The following is a 19138-nucleotide window of genomic DNA, read 5'->3' as shown; positions in this document are numbered from 1 at the left end:
CCTAGATGTCATCTGAACAGGCATCTGTCAGAGTGCTCAGTCATTGCTACTCACCTGCTTGGATGCCAGCTGGTAGTGTGGTGGAAACGGCCAGGGGGCTGGAAGCTGGTAGGGTGGCTGCAGGGGGCTGGAAGCAGCTCTGCACCTCGTCCGCCACAAAGGCACAGACAGAGCTCATATAAAAAGGGCTCTGGAGGTCATCCATGGAGAAGGACTGACTGATTCTCCCGAGGATCGACCACAGAGTCAAAAGCAGCAGCCCGGGAGAAAGGGATGTGAGGGGAAGGGTCCTTTAACATGCAGGAGGAGAGCTTCTCCACTACGGCCGCCACCATGCCATACAACACTCCTTCCGTGGCCTCCAACTGCTCTTAAACGCTAGTAAAACCAAATGCATGCTTTTCAACCGTTCGCTGCCTGCACCCGCACGCCTGACTAGCATCACCACCCTGGATGGTTCCGACCTTGAATATGTGGACATCTATAAGTACCTAGGTGTCTGGCTAGACTGTAAACTCTCCTTCCAGACTCATATCAAACATCTCCAAACGAAAATCAAATCTAGAGTCGGCTTTCTATTCCGCAACAAAGCCTCCTTCACTCACGCCGCCAAACTTACCCTAGTAAAACTGACTATCCTACCGATCCTCGACTTCGGCGATGTCATCTACAAAATTGCTTCCAACACTCTACACAGCAAACTGGATGCAGTTTATCACAGTGCCATCCGTTTTGTCACTAAAGCACCTTATACCACCCACCACTGCGACCTGTATGCTCTAGTCGGCTGGCCCTCACTACATATTCGTCGCCAGACCCACTGGCTCCAGGTCATCTACAAGTCCATGCTAGGTAAAGCTCCGCCTTATCTCAGTTCACTGGTCACGATGGCAACACCCACCCGTAACATGCGCTCCAGCAGGTGTATCTCACTGATTATCCCTAAAGCCAACACCTAATTTGGCCGCCTTTCGTTCCAGTTCTCTGCTGCCTGTGTCTGGAACTAATTGCAAAAATCGCTGAAGTTGGAGACTTTTATCTCCCTCACCAACTTCAAACATCTGCTATCTGAGCAGCTAACCAATCGCTGCAGCTGTACATAGTCTATTGGTAAATAGCCCACCCATCTTTACCTACCTCATCCCCATACTGTTTTTATTTATTTTATTTTCTGCTCTTTTGCACACCAATATCTCTGCCTGTACATGACCATCTGATCATTTATCACTCCAGTGTTAATCTGCAAAATTGTAATTATTCGCCTACCTCCTCATGCCTTTTGCACACAATGTATATAGACTCCTTTTTTCTACTGTATTCTACTGTATGTATAATTGTTTACTCCATGTGTAACTCTGTGTTGTCTGTTCACACTGCTATGCTTTATCTTGGCCAGGTCGCAGTTGCAAATGAGAACTTGTTCTCAACTAGCCTACCTGGTTAAATAAAGGTGAAATAAAATAAAATAAAATAAATCCATGGTAAGATGGGAAGAAATGCAGCGCTATCGATTTACGGGATGCTCTAGAGATGACAAGAATGACTTAAAGTCGCGAATGATCAATGACTGTGTAATAGTGTTCCATGAGAAATGTAATGTGTGAACCTGTATAATTGTAACGGTTTTTCCTCCTCTTCGTCAGAAGAGGAGAGGCGAGAAGGATCGGAGGACCAATATGCGGAGTGGTAAGTGCCATGGTTCTTTTAATAAGTAATATTCAACATGAACACAACTGAATACAAAAACAATAAACGCGGAACGAACGAAAACCCAAACCAGTACCGTGTGGTGAAAAACACAGACACGGAAACAAACACCCACCAAGAAACAGTGAAACCCAGGCTACCTAAGTATGATTCTCAATCAGAGACAACTAATGACACCTGCCTCTGATTGAGAACCATACTAGGCCGAAACATAGAAATCCCAAAATCATAGAAAACACACATAGACTGCCCACCCCAACTCACGCCCTGACCCATACTAAATAATGACAAAACAAAGGAAATAAAGGTCAGAACGTGACAATAATTGGGTATGCTTCTATGTCTTTATTTCGTATATGAGGACGTAGGAGCCCGTCCCGATTCATGACGCGATTATCCAGGTGCATGTTGCTTAGACCAACTAACCCAACCTTGGTTTACCAAGTAAATACATTGTTTATCTATGCCCTATACAAATCTATCGACCACACCCATTTAAGGCAATGATTGTCAATTGAAACGTGTGTTGTTGTGTTATCTTGTTGTGCGCCTTGAGTGTCAGTCCCCTTAAGCACATTATTCCAATATTTCTGAGCTCTGAATTGACACAATGAGCACTTTTGCAAAGATATTCGGTTAAAAATAAGTATGAATGACAATAAACGTTATGACTTGGATTGTATGCATAATAGTGTAGTAAACAATATCTCTCAGCGTGGGAACTTTGGTGTTTGGAAAGTATCCGTATAAGTCTCCATGGCACGTATCACTTCGTTGTCTTGTTGGTAATAGTAAAAATGCTAGACAGTCCACATTGTAATGGTATATATGACCCCCTTTTAAAGAGTCGCTCATTTATCACTTTCTTGCAGATACACAGTGCTTTCAGAGAGTGTTCATGCCCCTTAACTTATTCCTCATTTTGTTTTCTTACAGCCTGAATTCCAAATGGATTAAAAAAATATACATATATTTTTTTTTTTATCATCTCACCCAGCTACAGACAATACCCCATAATAACAAAGTGAAAATATGTTTATTATTTTTTCTCAAATGTATGAAAATGAAATACAGAAATATCAAATTTACATAAGTATTCACAATACATGTTAGAATCACCGTTGGCAGCGATTAAAGCTTGTGAGTCTTTCTGGATAAGTCTCCAAGAGCTTTTGCACCTCTGGATTGTACCATATTTGCAATATCACAATATAAACAGTATCTGTCAAAAGTCTGGACACACCTACTCATTTAAGGGTTTTTCTAATTTTTTTTCAATTCTTTACATTTTAGAATAATAGTGAAGACATCAAAACTATGAAATAGCACAATTGTAATCATGTAGTAAGCAAAAAGTAGCCATCCTTTTCCTTGACCACTTTGCACACTTGGCATTCTCTCAAACCTTTTCATGAGGTAATAATCACCTGGTGTGTACCTTCTTAAAAGTTCATTTGTGGAATTCTTTCCATCTTAAAGCGTTTGAGCCAGTAGGTTGTTTTGTGACAAGGTAGGGATGGTGTACAGAAGATAGCCCTATTTGGTAAAAGACCAAGTCCATATTATGCCAAGAACAGCTCAAATAAGCAAAGAGAAACAAGTCCATATTTACTTAAGACATATATGTCAGTCAAAACGGAAAAATTCAAGAACTTTGAAAGTTTCTTCTAGTGAAGTTCGCAAAAACCATGAATTGCTATGATGAAACTGGCTCTCATGAGGAAGACCCAGAGTTACCTTTGCTGCAGAGGATAAGTTCAGTAGAGTTCACTGCACCTCAGATTGGAGCCCAAATAAATGCTTCACAGAGTTCAAGAAACACACACATCTCAACATGCACTGTTCATAGGAGCCTGCGTGAATCAGGCATTCGTGGTCGAATTGTTCCATTGAAACCACTACTAAAGGATGGACACCAATACTAAGAAGAGACTTGCTTGGTGGAAATCTGTCCTTTGGTCTGATGAGTCCAAATTTGAGATTTTTGCCTTTCAATGTGTGTGTAAAGAATCCAGGGTGTTTAGTTGGGTCTACTCTTCATTATAAAACTATTTGTTGAATGGTTTAAAATCCATCAGAAGCTGCTATCAATTCATGGTGGCTCTGAATAAGTCTTGACGGAGACAGAGCTTGTTTTGCCAAGGAAAGTGAAAAGGACTGAGGGAAAATACATGGAAAGGAACATGGAAGAACCTCAAAGAACATTACATTTTCAAGATCATGTGACATCAAACATAACATCAAAATGCATCATATTCCTACCCTGACAGAAAACCACATGATTCCAACTTACATTTTATGTGAGCACAAATTACATTTTGGAACACAACGTGATCACATTTTCACATGTAGTTTAATGTAATCACATTGCTTTACATGTTATCACATTATCTTCACATAAGATTACATGAAAACATGTTTTTGGAACACTTCCCGTGTTCACGTGAAATTCATGTGTATTTGCGTAAACGCCCTGCAGTTCCACACTCAAAGTTCTTAATAATGCTTAAAAATACACATGTATGATTGTGCATGTGTAATGTTGCCAGTTGCCTACATCGTAGTTGCCTTCCGCTGGCGAGACCTGCTTGGAGAGAAAGGAGCATGGGTGCAGTTTCTTGTCCTCCTTCTTCCACTGTGAAAGGACCACACCAGCTCCGGTGTCCGAGGCGTCCACCTCTACCACAAAGGGACGAGTAGGATCAGGATGAACGAGGATGGGTCCGGAGTTGAAACGTCCCTTGAGCTCTATGAATGCCCCAAAAACCTGCTTCAGTGAGGTGGGACAGGGCCATACGTGTTCCGGAGGGGTTTTTGGAGAAGATCAGGATATCGTCGAGGTGAACAAAGACGAACCGGTTCAACATATCCCTAAGAGTGTCATTGATCAATGTCTGAAAGACTGCTGGTGAGTTCGATATTCCAAAGGTCATGGCTAAATAGTCAGTGACCACTAGGGGTGTTAAAGGACATTTTCCTCTCATCTCCCTGATTCTCTCCAGATTTTAAGCGTTGCGGAGGTCCAGTTTGGTGAAGAATTGGATTCTTAGTGTCAACTCCGAGGCGGCGGACATCGGGTAGGGGGTAACGATTCTTGATAGTAATCCTTTTCAGCCCACTGTAATCGATACAAGGACTGAGACAGAGAGACAAGGGATGCGATTAGACATGCAGCCCAATTAATATATTTTTTTCCACTAATTGGTCTTTTGACCAATCACATTAGATATTTTCGTATCAGCTCTTTTTCAGAGCATATCTGATTGGTCAAAATACCAATTACTCAACAAACAAAAAAATGACTGAATTGGGCTGCCTGTCTCAACGAATCCACAGAAACCTGGACATGTTCCAACTGAAATGTTCCATCCTGTCAGTACTGATGTTGAATGGCATTAACTACAATTTTTTGTTCTCTCCCAACCCCTGTAGGTGTGTTGAACATGATTGGAAATGAAACTCCAGCACACCGGTAGCACTAAAGATGTGTGAGTATAACTTTTCCAGGTGAGTTGAACCCGCATGTGGGTGCAGTGGGGATATTCCTGGGAGGTCTACTGATGAAGAGGTATAAGCTTGGCGTTGTGTCTGGAGCCCAGCTGTCTTCATCACCTCCTTCATGGCCTACCTCCCTCCTCCCTCTGCAGTCTGGCACTAAGTGTGACAATGTTCATGTGGCTGGTCTGACCATGTCCTACAATGGGTAAATATGACATCTGATTGGTTGGTTGGTGGGTGGGTTGATAAAAACAAAAGTTTTGATCAGTGGAATATGAGTGAGTTAGACTAAAGTACACATGGGCTTGTGCCGGGGCTCCCTCTTGTGGGAATATACAGTATGGTTGTTACTGAGCCAGGATTCCTGGCTGTTTTGTTACTGTGCCTGTGTCAATGATAGTCCAGCAACAATTATTTTAAACATCATTATTACCAGCCATTTTCTCTGTCCCCCAGGTCCCCTGGTGTACGATGGCAGCCTGTTGTCAGAGTGTAACAGAGAGCGCTCCTGCTTGGCTGGGGAGTGGGACCCTGTGTGTTCAGACAACGGCATCACCTACACCTCCCCCTGCCTCGCAGGCTGCTCCAGCTTTACAGGTTACGGCAAGAACACGGTACCAATACTATTAATGTACTGAGTGTACAAAACATTCACAGGGATGCCGGCCCATGTTGACTCCAATGGCTCCCACAGTTGTGTCAAGTTGGTTGTATGTCTTTTGAGTGGTGGACCTTTCTTGATACACACGGGAAACTGTTGAGCGTAAACAACCCAGCAGTGTTGCAGTTCTTGACACAAACTGGTACCCCTGGCACCTACTACCATGCCCCGTTGAAAGGCACGTAAATATTTGTTTTGCCCATTCACCCTCTGAATGGCACACACACAATCCATGTCTCAATTGTCTCAAGCTTTACAATATATTTTTAAACCTGTCTCCTCCTCCTTTATCTATACTGATTTAAGTGGATTTAACTAGTGACATCCAAAAGGGATTATATCTTTAACATGGATTCACCTGGTCAGCATATGTCATGGAAAGAGCAGGTGTTCTTAATGTTTTATACACTCAGTGTAACTCATGGCACTGACATGTACCACTGCATATACATTCAGAGAGTTGGTATTTTTCCTGGAGGGCCACAATGTGTAATAATCTTTGGCCAAACCAGGCACACTAGAGTCTATAAAAAAATATATAAGAATTTGTTCATAACTGACTTGCCTAGTTAAATAAAGGTAAAAAAAATAAAATCCTGGTTGGAAAAAATGAAAAAGACTAGCTCCTAAAGACATTATGGCCTATGCTTCCCTAGTCCCTGTCAAACTTATCTTGACCCTACTGCATATTCCCTTTAGCTTTCATTTCAATTGTATTGTACTTTGTTTGGGACGGCACAAGACACTTAAAAAATAAAATGGTGTATATTTTTGGTCTTGTGTTCAATTTTCTTCTCTATTGCTCAATACTGTATGCTAAGCGCACACAGTTAGTTGTCTGTTGTAGATCTGGAACCACTGACAGAATAGGGGAGTATCTGTGGCCACATGATAAAACACTAGTCTGGCATCAGTAGTCTGAAAATAGGAGGAAACCAGTTGGACATGTACATCAACATATGGCAGTTGACATTAATATAGTAAAAAACTCATCCTAGATGTCTCACACTTTTTGAATGAACTTGTGGCTTTGGCCAGGATCCAATTTCCCCACGTAGCTGGTGTGTAAAGGACCATATAAATCATCTGAATGAGGCTTATTCATGTTTCAGTGGGATTATAGCATAGTTGAATTCCATTTAATTTCCAATGAGTTTAAGAAATTAATGGAAAGCCATGTACTGATTGTATTTGTATGTTATGAATCGCTACTTGAATATGTACAAAAACAGTTTATTGATTTAGTGTGTCAGTTTTGTGGAGGTCCAAAATGAATGTAAAATCCAGACAGTTTAGGAATGACATGCAGTATGACTTGAGCGATACCAAAAACATAGCTACTGCAGTCAGTTTACAACCAGAGTTTTTTATTTTTGTATTTGTTTATTGCTTATGTGCATAGCCCGGTGCGGTACATTCCAGCTCCTCGTATCGGCCGGGCTAGAGTGGGCATTGAGCCAGGTACGAATCTGGTCTCCAGTGCGTCTCCTCGGGCTGGCGTACATGGCAACAGTCTTACGCACGGTGTCCCCGGTTCGCCAGCACAGCCCAGTGCGGGCTATTCCACTTCACCGCACTGGCCTGGCTACGGGGAGCATTCAACCAGGTTGGGCAGGCTCGGTGCTCAAGAGCTCCTGTGCGCCTGCATGGTCTGGTCTACCCAGTGCCACCTTCACGCACCAGCCCTCCGGTGGCAGCCCCCCGCACCAGGCTGTCTCTCCGTCTTCGGCCTACAGGTGTTCCCGCCTGTCCAGCGCTGCTAGAGCCTTCGTCCTCTCCAGTGCTGCCAGAGTCTCCCGTCTGTCCTGAGCCGCCAGAGTCTCAACCAGATTTTTTCTTTTTTAATTTGTTTATTGCTTAAACACAAATTTTAACAAAGCATAAACCAATACTGATCAAATTAGAAATTAAAGCAGTGGTAGGTTTTATGGGGAAAACATTCAATCAAATCAAATCACATACACATGGTTAGCAGATGTTAATGCGAGTGTAGCAATATCTAACAAGTAATCTAACAATTTCACAACAACTACCTTACACACACACAAGTGTAAAGGAATGAATAAGAATATATACATATAAATATATGGATGAGCGATGGCCAAACTTTCACGTTCTGACCTTTATTTCCTTTGTTTTGTCTTTATTTAGTATTGGTCAGGGCGTGAGTTGGGGTGGGCAGTCTATGTTTGTTTTTCTATGTTTGGTTTCTGTTTCGGCCTAGTATGGTTCTCAATCAGAGGCAGCTGTCGTTAGTTGTCTCTGATTGAGAATCATATTTAGGTAGCCTGGGTTTCACTGTTGGTTTGTGGTTGTTTGTCTCTGTGTGTGTGTTTGTTGCCACACGGTACTGTTTTTTTTTTTTTTGTGTGTAGATTTCACGTTATCGTTGATTGTTTTTGTTTGAGTGTTCATTTGTCTTTATTCAAATATCGTCATGAACACTTACCATGCTGCATCTTGGTCCGATCCTTACTCCTCTTCAGACGAAGAGGAGATCTGCCGTTACACAAACGGCATAGGCAAGATGCTGTAGATGGTATAGAGTACAGTATATACATATGAGATGAGTAATGTAGGGTATGTAAACATTATATAAAGTGGCATTGTTTAAAGTGACTAGTGATGCATTTATTAGATCCAATTTTTAATTATTAAAGTGGCTAGAGATTGAGTCAGTATGTTGGCGGCAGCCACTCAATGTTAGTGATGGCTGGTTAACAGTCTGATGGCCTTGACATAGAAGCTGTTTTTCAGTCTTGGTGTCCTGTGTGAATTTAAGTATGCTCTCTCTAAATCTCTCTTTTTCTCTCTCTCTGAGGACCTGCGCCCTAGGACCATGCCTCAGGACTACCTGGCATGATGACTCCTTGCTGTCCTCAGTCCACCTGGCCGTGCTGCTGCTCCAGTTTCATCTGTTCTGCCTGCGGCTATGGAATCCTGACCTGTTCACCGGACGTGCTACCTGTCCCAGACCTATTATTTGACCATGGTGGTCATTTATGAACATTTGAACATCTTGGCCATGTTCTGTTATAATCTCTGCCCGGCACAGCCAGAAGAGGACTGGCCACCCCTTATAGCCTGGTTCCTCTCTAGGTTTCTTCCTAGGTTTTGGCCTTTCTAGGGAGTTTTTCCTAGCCAATGTGCTTCAACACCTGCATTGCTTGCTGTTTCGGGTTTTAGGCTGGGTTTCTGTACAGCACTTTGAGATATCAGCTGATGTACGAAGGGCTATATAAATACATTTGATTGGATTTCAATTTGTCCGTGATGTGTACGCTGAGGAACTTAACTTTCCACTTCTCCACTACTGTCCTGTTGATGTGGATAGGAGGGGTGCTCCCTCTGCTGTTTCCTGAAGTCCACGATCATCTCCTTTGTTTTGTTGAGCTTGAGGTTATTTTCCTGACACCACACTCCCGAGGGTGTAGCATAAGAACAGCTTCATTGGCACAATGGACAAAACTTGCACAATGTTGTAATCTAACATTTTAATATATATCGGCTTAATTTGAAAATTATGTCAGTGTTGGAGCCCCTGGCTATCCATAAATGAAAGAAAAAAAAACATGGTGCCGTCTGGTTTGCTTATTAATATAAGGAAATGTAAATGATTTATAGGTTTATAAGTATATTTTATCCAATTACATTTTTGATAGTTAAGTATATTTAAATCCAAATACTTTTAGACTATTACTCTATTTTACTGGGTGACTTTAACTTGAGTTAAAAGTAAATTTACCTTAATAGAAAATGACTCAGTCATGTATGACATTTGGGTACTGTTTCCACCACTGCACTGGTTCTGTGTATAAACCATTTAGTAATAACTTTTACCCAAAGCGATTTAGCTACGATCATGCTTGCGCTTTCCCGCAAAGTATTGTTCCTAGAGATACGGAATATGCCTCTGTTAAGTGGAAACGTTATTTTCATTTGAGTTGGTTGATCAAGGACCGAAGCTTCTGCAACGAGTCGTCTGAATCAACAGTAGCTCGTTGTGGGACGAAGCAATGGCCATGCACATACACATTTTACGTATGGGTGCTCCCGGGAATCGAATTCATAATTCTTGCGTTGCAAGCGCCATGCTGTACCAACTGAGCTACAGGACCAAAGACAACAATAGCCAACGGTACGTTTCTCTCAAGATTAGAATACTTATGTTGTAGCTAGCTATACAGTAACACGTTAGCTAACGTGCTAGCCACAGTAGCTAGCCAGGGCTACATGTTGCATCCATGCCATACTTGTGACACAGTTAATTCAGGTTTAGCTCATGTCATTTGTAATAACTGGCTCTCTGAAGTTTATTTTGCTGCCACTACGGTGAACCACTCGTATTTCTGCGTGCGCCACCCTCTTTTCTCATTTCAACTATGAATCTTCGCCTCTAACCCAACAACACATGGCATGCTTCTGTCCTCGTTTACTCAAAACTGGTTCGTAGTCGCCCTCGAGTTTTTTTCAAATTACTGCATTTGATTTGTTATTTAAAAAAATGATTTATCCTTATTTAACTAGGCAAGTCAGTTAAGAACACATTCTTATTTACAATGTTATGTATTGCTCATCATTGGTAGCATTATTTATTTGTTGTCTTATCACATTATTGTACAAAAAAACGGAAACGTAGATAATACACCAGTAGTGATTGTTTCGAGTGGTCTTTTTAGTGGTATTGGGGATCCAGTATTGCGTCGCTGATTGCATTGATTGACAGATCATCCCTGAAGTTGTTTTATTACGTAAAAGTGCATTCACATTATGACGTTGGCTGAGTTACCGTATAAAATGCGGTAGTTTATCTCTGGTAATCACTTGGTAAAGTTTTACATGATGGGAACATAGGCTCCAGCCATACACTTTAACCATTGAGGATAATAAGGTAAGCCTATGAATTGCTAACAGAGAAGCCCCATGCAGTGGTGCAGGAACCGCTGCACCGTCTTTTTTATGCAGGACATGCCGATAGGGATGCCGCAAGTAGTGGCAGCTGGGTGGCGGTGTGGGCTAATGTTAATTATTGTACCGCTAATATTATCATTTTTAATATTGTAAAAAAAATTATGCATTATAATAACCTATGGGACTTGTTATACATCAAACCGTGCTTCTACACCTGCATTGCTTGCTGTTTGGGGTTTTAGGCTGGGTTTCTGTACAGCACTTTGAGATATCAGCTGATGCAAGAAGGGCTATATAAATAAAATTGATTTGATTTGAAATATGATCCTTGCAAAGATAACAGCAGTAGGCTATTTATCATAATTCTACCTAAATTATTATAATAATAGGTGACTCCATAACGCATTAATTACGAATCTTGATATCAGGCAATATGATCTATGTGGATTTATAGAGAAAACCTGTTCTTTAAAAACTAAATATTGGCCATTATAAACTGGGTGTTTTGAGCCCTGAATGCTGATTGGCTGAAAGCTGTGGTATATCAGAGCATATACCACGGGTATGACAAAACATTTATTTGTACTTTTCTAATTAAGTTGGTAACCAGTTTATAATAACTGTGCGTTGTGTCATGTGTAAGAACAGCTCTTAGCTGTGGTATATTGTCCATATCCACAAGCATTTAAAGAATGGTCTCATTTTTTCCAATCAGAGTTTAAATGAGGATGATCCACATGATCATCAAAGTTTGGAAGGTCAAGTCCAGAAAATGAAGAATGATATCCTGGGTTTAAACTATCCAGAAGATAGTGAAGTGAAGGATCCCCTGCCTCAGATCGAGCTGAAGGCTGTGACAAGGAGAAAAGTTAAGGTGAGAGAATAGACTGAGGAGAGAAAGGGAAATCTGGGGTCTTACCTGTCCACACTTTAAACCTGTCCAATATGCCATATAACATGTTGTGAGGTTGGAAGGTAAATTGTCATTACAACAGGCTTCCATCTCTTAATATTCAATCACCAATTGTTTACTGTAGCTCTTCTCAAAGGCCTGTATAGCAACGGCAACATAGTATGTCATTGGCTATTGTCTTTTTAGACCAAGAGGAAGACCAGTGCCAACAGGCCCACAGTTGAACAGAGCACTGATACTGATGCAGCTGAGATAGATTTTGTTGATAATCAGAATGATGAAGATGAGGATGAGGTGAAGAAGGATCCCCTGCCTCAGATGGAGCCGGATGCCGTGAAGAGAAAAAAAGTCAAGGTAAGGGAATAGATTGAGCCAAGATATCTTTCATATCTATAACCTGCCCCTACAGCATGTTGTTCTGAGGAAGGTAAATTGCCCATGCAATACCCTTTTATCTCCTAATAGTAAATCGAGGGCTGACCCCATTTGTTCGACAGTTTGGTCAATAGGCTGTTGGTTGACTGGGATTTCTTAAGTTGAGCAGTCGCAAAAGTTTTTTTTCTTCAAGGTGCACTTGGACACCTGTCTGATTCGCGCCTGTCTCAGTTGACTAATCCATTGCCGAGGCCACAGGGATGGCACAGTCCATCCCGCTAAGAAGTGATACTGAAATTGTATATGGTTATATTATGTTAAAATAATGGTGCAACACTAATAAATCAAATATTATTTTATAGCAAATGCGCTTTCTCCTGCATTGGATACGGTCGCTGTCCGTGGTTCTGAAACATACTCTTCAGTGCTCCGTAGAATTGCCACCCTTTCCTATGTTGCTATGTGCATAATAGCAAAGTTAACCAGCATATAAATAAAATTGATTTGATTTGAAATATGATCCTTGCAAAGATAACAGCAGTAGGCTATTTATCATAATTCTACCTAAATTATTATAATAATAGGTGACTCCATAACGCATTAATTACGAATCTTGATATCAGGCAATATGATCTATGTGGATTTATAGAGAAAACCTGTTCTTTAAAAAACTAAATATTGGCCATTATAAACTGGGTGTTTTGAGCCCTGAATGCTGATTGGCTGAAAGCTGTGGTATATCAGAGCATATACCACGGGTATGACAAAACATTTATTTGTACTTTTCTAATTAAGTTGGTAACCAGTTTATAATAACTGTGCGTTGTGTCATGTGTAAGAACAGCTCTTAGCTGTGGTATATTGTCCATATCCACAAGCATTTAAAGAATGGTCTTCATTTTTTTCCAATCAGAGTTTAAATGAGGATGATCCACATGATCATCAAAGTTTGGAAGGTCAAGTCCAGAAAATGAAGAATGATATCCTGGGTTTAAACTATCCAGAAGATAGTGAAGTGAAGGATCCCCTGCCTCAGATCGAGCTGAAGGCTGTGACAAGGAGAAAAGTTAAGGTGAGAGAATAGACTGAGGAGAGAAAGGGAAATCTGGGGTCTTACCTGTCCACACTTTAAACCTGTCCAATATGCCATATAACATGTTGTGAGGTTGGAAGGTAAATTGTCATTACAACAGGCTTCCATCTCTTAATATTCAATCACCAATTGTTTACTGTAGCTCTTCTCAAAGGCCTGTATAGCAACGGCAACATAGTATGTCATTGGCTATTGTCTTTTTAGACCAAGAGGAAGACCAGTGCCAACAGGCCCACAGTTGAACAGAGCACTGATACTGATGCAGCTGAGATAGATTTTGTTGATAATCAGAATGATGAAGATGAGGATGAGGTGAAGAAGGATCCCCTGCCTCAGATGGAGCCGGATGCCGTGAAGAGAAAAAAAGTCAAGGTAAGGGAATAGATTGAGCCAAGATATCTTTCATATCTATAACCTGCCCCTACAGCATGTTGTTCTGAGGAAGGTAAATTGCCCATGCAATACCCTTTTATCTCCTAATAGTAAATCGAGGGCTGACCCCATTTGTTCGACAGTTTGGTCAATAGGCTGTTGGTTGACTGGGATTTCTTAAGTTGAGCAGTCGCAAAAGTTTTTTTTCTTCAAGGTGCACTTGGACACCTGTCTGATTCGCGCCTGTCTCAGTGACTAATCCATTGCCGAGGCCACAGGGATGGCACAGTCCATCCCGCTAAGAAGTGATACTGAAATTGTATATGGTTATATTATGTTAAAAATAATGGTGCAACACTAATAAATCAAATATTATTTTATAGCAAATGCGCTTTCTCCTGCATTGGATACGGTCGCTGTCCGTGGTTCTGAAACATACTCTCAGTGCTCCGTAGAATTGCCACCCTTTCCTATGTTGCTATGTGCATAATAGCAAGTTAACCAGCATATTGGGATTGAGAACAATGCTGCAGAGGCAGCAGCAGTAGAGATGGGGAAACAGACCTTGCCTTAGCCTAATTGTCTAAGAAAATTGAGGAGAGAGGAAAACCAACTAAATTAGGTCTATAATTAATAGCCTAATTGTTAAATGTGCCTGGCTTTGTAAATCATCCATATATAATATATATATATATATATATATATATATATATATATATATATATATATATATTACCAGTCAAAGGGGTTTTTCTTTATTTTGACTATTTTCTACATTGTAGAATAATAGTGAAGACATCAAAACTATGAAATAGCACATATGGAATCATGTAGGTATCAAAAAGTGTTAACCAAATCAAAATCTATTTTATATTTGAGATTCTTCAAAGTAGTCACCCTTTGCCTTAATCACAGCTTTGCACACTCTTGGCATTCTCTCAACCAGCTTCATGAGGTAGTCACCTGGAATGCATTTAATAAATTAACAGGTGTGCCTTGTTAAAAATTAAGTAAAGGAATTTCTTTCCTTCTTAATGCATTTGAGCCAATCAGTTGTGTTGTGACAAGGTAGGGTTGGTATACAGAAGATAGCCCTATTTGGTAAAAGACCAAGTCCATATTATGGCAAGAACAGCTCAAATAAGCAAAGAGAAACAACAGTCATTACTTTAAGACATGAAGGTCAGTCAATCCGAAAAATTGTGCAAGTGCAAAAACCATCAAGTCGCAAAAACCATCAAGCGCTATGATGAAACTGGCTCTCATGAGGGCCGCCAAAGGAAAGGAAGACCCAGAGTTAACTTGGCTGCAGAGGATAAGTTCATTAGAGTTAACTGCACCTCACATTGCAGCCCAAATAAATGCTTCACAGAGTTCAAGTCACAGACACATCTCAACATCAATTGTTCAGAGGAGACTGTGTGAATTAGGCCTTCATGGTCAAATTTCTGCGAAGAAAGCACTACTAAAGGACACCAATAAGAAGAAGAGATTTGCTTGGACCAAGAAACACGAGCAATGGACATTAGATGGGTGGAAATCTGTCCTTTGGTCTGATGAGTCCAAATTCCAACAATGTCTTTGTGAGAGGAGGTGTTCAGATGATCTCCACATGTGTGGTTCCCACCATGAAGCATGGAGGAGGTGTGGGGGTGCTTTGCTGGTGACACTGTCTGTGATTTATTTAGAATTCAAGGCACACTTAACCAACATGGCTACCATAGTATTCTGCAGTGATACGCCATCCCATCAGGTTTGCGTTTAGTGGGACCATCATTTGTTTTTCAACAGGACAATTACCCAACACATCTCCAGGCTGTGTAAGAGCTATTTGACCAAGAAGGAGAGTGATGGAGGGCTGCATCAGATGACCTAACATCCACAATCACCCAACCTCAACCCAATTGAGATGTTTTGGGATGAATTGGGCCGCAGAGTGAAGGAAAAGCAGCCAATAAGTTCTCAGAATATGTGGGAACTCCTTCAAGACTGTTGGAAAAGCATTCCAGGTGAAGCTGGTTGAGAGAATGCCAAGAGTGTGCAAAGCTGCCATCAAGGCAAAGGATGGCTACTTTGAAGAATCTCAAATATAAAATATATTTTGATTTGTTTAACACTTTTTGGTACCTACATGATTCCATATATGTTATTTCATAGTTTTGATGTCTTCACTACTATTCTACAATGTAGAAAATAGTGCAAATATAGAAAATCATTGAATGAGTAGGTGTGTCCAAACCTTTGACTGGTACTGCATACATGTATACAGAAATAAGACAGATATAGCTTCTGTTGCCTGTTTGAGTATTTGTTTAATAGCCTACTGATTCTGTGAGCACCAAGCCTCATTGCACCGGCTAAATGTTGAATTAAGCAATTTCACAGATTCGGCTGTTTTTAATCTTTGCTATGCTGTAATAATACAGTGTCACCATCGGGCTCTTTTTTGAGTCATTTGTGTGTCTTAATTATTTAATAAAACAGTGTGCTTAAAGCATCAGACAAGCTCAGTGCCTATGTAGGTGATTGTATTCAAACACATAGGGTGTGTCTGATATGGAAAAATACATTTTAACATTAGAACAGGATGTCTCTCGGTCTATAAATATTTTTTTTCGTCGGGGACAGCCCTATAATCATTCTTACCCTTGCTCTACTCAAAGGGCTGTATTGGAATGGCTTCATACAGTATCTACGTATATATCATTGACTGCATTGTCTTTTTAGACCAAGAGGACCAAGAGAAACAAAGTGGAGCAGATCACTGATACAGATGCAGGTCATAAATTAAACTCTAATTTCACTGAATGTAATCCTTTTGCATGTAAATGTGATTTAGTATGGACATCTATTGAGCAGAGGACTAATAGCAGAGTGCATAATCCTTTGTTGGGTACTTATCTTCACAAAGTACACAAAATTGGCTAATACATACTTGCCTTAGAAGGTTACATGTTTTCTGACTTCTTTACCTTGGTGAATGCTGCTTTGCACACAGGTCCCTCTACATCTGTGGAATTCTCTGGGATGACAGTTCAGGGGACATCTCACCAGGGACAATCTAATGAGTGTGTCTCCAGGGCCTGTCAGACCAGGGCTCTTGACCTCCCGCCAATCAATCCGGATGCTTTCAACCCGGTTATCATCCGGTTTCTGGAAAAACTTACTGAGGAGTATGTCTAAACTTCTGTTGTAGTATTTGAATGCAATGATTTTATAAATTGTATGTGTGTTGGTGTGCTTTTTGGTGCTAAAAACATCTAATTATCTCCGAAAGGCAATGGAGGCAGTTAAGCATTGGCAGGATGGACCCTGTAAGTCCCTTAACCTTGAAAATTATTCATAGATACAGTGCCTTGCGAAAGTATTCGGCCCCCTTGAACTTTGCAACTTTTTGCCACATTTCAGGCTTCAAACATAAAGATATAAAACTGTATTTTTTTGTGAAGAATCAACAACAAGTGGGACACAATCATGAAGTGGAACGACATTTATTGGATATTTCAAACTTTTTTAACAAATCTAAAACTGAAAAATTGGGCGTGCAAAATTATTCAGCCCCTTTACTTTCAGTGCAGCAAACTCTCTCCAGAAGTTCAGTGAGGATCTCTGAATGATCCAATGTTGACCTAAATGACTAATGATGATAAATACAATCCAGCTGTGTGTAATCAAGTCTCCGTATAAATGCACCTGCACTGTGATAGTCTCAGAGGTCCGTTAAAAGCGCAGCGAGCATCATGAAGAACAAGGAACACACCAGGCAGGTCCGAGATACTGTTGTGAAGAAGTTTAAAGCCGGATTTGGATACAAAAAGATTTCCCAAGCTTTAAACATCCCAAGGAGCACTGTGCAAGCGATAATATTGAAATGGAAGGAGTATCAGACCACTGCAAATCTACCAAGACCTGGCCGTCCCTCTAAACTTTCAGCTCATACAAGGAGAAGACTGATCAGAGATGCAGCCAAGAGGCCCATGATCACTCTGGATGAACTGCAGAGATCTACAGCTGAGGTGGGAGACTCTGTCCATAGGACAACAATCAGTCGTATATTGCACAAATCTGGCCTTTATGGAAGAGTGGCAAGAAGAAAGCCATTTCTTAAAGATATCCATAAAAAGTGTTGTTTAAAGGTTGCCACAAGCCACCTGGGAGACACACCAAACATGTGGAAGAAGGTGCTCTGGTCAGATGAAACCAAAATTGAACTTTTTGGCAACAATGCAAAACGTTATGTTTGGCGTAAAAGCAACACAGCTGAACACCATCCCCACTGTCAAACATGGTGGTGGCAGCATCATGGTTTGGGCCTGCTTTTCTTCAGCAGGGACAGGGAAGATGGTTAAAATTGATGGGAAGATGGATGGAGCCAAATACAGGACCATTCTGGAAGAAAACCTGATGGAGTCTGCAAAAGACCTGAGACTGGGACGGAGATTTGTCTTCCAACAAGACAATGATCCAAAACATAAAGCAAAATCTACAATGGAATGGTTCAAAAATAAACATATCCAGGTGTTAGAATGGCCAAGTCAAAGTCCAGACCTGAATCCAATCGAGAATCTGTGGAAATAACTGAAAACTGCTGTTCACAAATGCTCTCCATCCAACCTCACTGAGCTCGAGCTGTTTTGCAAGGAGGATTGGGAAAAAATGTCAGTCTCTCGATGTGCAAAACTGATAGAGACATACCCCAAGCGACTTACAGCTGTAATCGCAGCAAAAGGTGGCGCTACAAAGTATTAACTTAAGGGGGCTGAATAATTTTGCACGCCCAATTTTTCAGTTTTTGATTTGTTAAAAAAGTTTGAAATATCCAATAAATGTCGTTCCACTTCATGATTGTGTCCCACTTGTTGTTGATTCTTCACAAAAAAATACAGTTTTATATCTTTATGTTTGGAGCCTGAAATGTGGCAAAAGGTCGCAAAGTTCAAGGGGGCCGAATACTTTCGCAAGGCACTGTATATTAATAGATGTTTCAAGAAAATTAGATACAAGCCTTTTATCTATCTACAGTATCATCCACATTATCACAAACAGTTATATACAAAGAGCTTTTTAGTAGCCTACTGCTTTTCATGCTTTCCAATGTATGCCACTTTCATGATTCTCATGAACTTATGTGAGATTGTTGGTATCTCTTTGAGGAGCTTGGTTTCAGAGCCCGGCTATGCGTAATCTACCTACACTGTTTCGAATCCTACAGGTGATGAGGGCATTGCTTGCAGAGATGTGCCTGGAGATTGTGCGGTTTGTATCTGAGGCCATCCTGGAGGTCATCATCCCTGCAATTTTCCGTTTTGTACGGATATACAGCCATGTGTCTCCAGTATCCGGCAAGTCTCTGACAGAATCAGAGAGATCCTCTAGCACAAACCTGAAGGTTCGCAAGAGAGGCAGCAGCAAATCCTCAAGGTCTTGCACGGCCAAATCAAGCTCCTCTCGTAATGGGTATGTTCAGTCATTCGGTTTCATAACTATTCATAACCCATTTTGTGAAAATATGTTTTGTTATCTGTGTTACAGTTTACTCTTAATGACCAATTTAATTGATTACTGAATTATGCATTAATGTGACTACAGTATCCACTATTGAATATGG

General features: G+C 40.8%; 1 protein-coding gene across 5 annotated transcripts in view; it reads left to right on the top strand.

The window, feature by feature from the left end:
- The first annotated feature begins 9854 nt into the window (after positions 1-9854).
- The window catches only part of LOC110532439, an 82677-nt gene continuing 73393 nt past the window's right edge, over positions 9855-19138 (top strand). The window contains exons 1-9 of one of the 5 annotated variants that reach the window (XM_036973985.1): positions 9858-10004; positions 11493-11651; positions 11877-12044; positions 12979-13137; positions 13363-13530; positions 16258-16309; positions 16529-16703; positions 16808-16844; positions 18743-18987. In XM_036973985.1, the coding sequence (XP_036829880.1) occupies positions 11550-11651; positions 11877-12044; positions 12979-13137; positions 13363-13530; positions 16258-16309; positions 16529-16703; positions 16808-16844; positions 18743-18987 (1106 nt within the window). In that variant the 5' untranslated portion in view covers positions 9858-10004; positions 11493-11549. Of the gene's footprint in view, positions 10005-11492; positions 11652-11876; positions 12045-12978; positions 13138-13362; positions 13531-16257; positions 16310-16528; positions 16704-16807; positions 16845-18742; positions 18988-19138 lie in introns of all 5 variants that reach the window. The other 4 variants (XM_036973986.1, XM_036973984.1, XR_005044139.1 and 1 more) reach the window with 4 other exon arrangements.

The sequence above is a fragment of the Oncorhynchus mykiss genome, unplaced genomic scaffold (genome assembly GCF_013265735.2).
Source record: "Oncorhynchus mykiss isolate Arlee unplaced genomic scaffold, USDA_OmykA_1.1 un_scaffold_377, whole genome shotgun sequence".
Taxonomy (NCBI): domain Eukaryota; kingdom Metazoa; phylum Chordata; class Actinopteri; order Salmoniformes; family Salmonidae; genus Oncorhynchus; species Oncorhynchus mykiss.
This window is presented reverse-complemented; position numbering and strand designations above follow the sequence as displayed.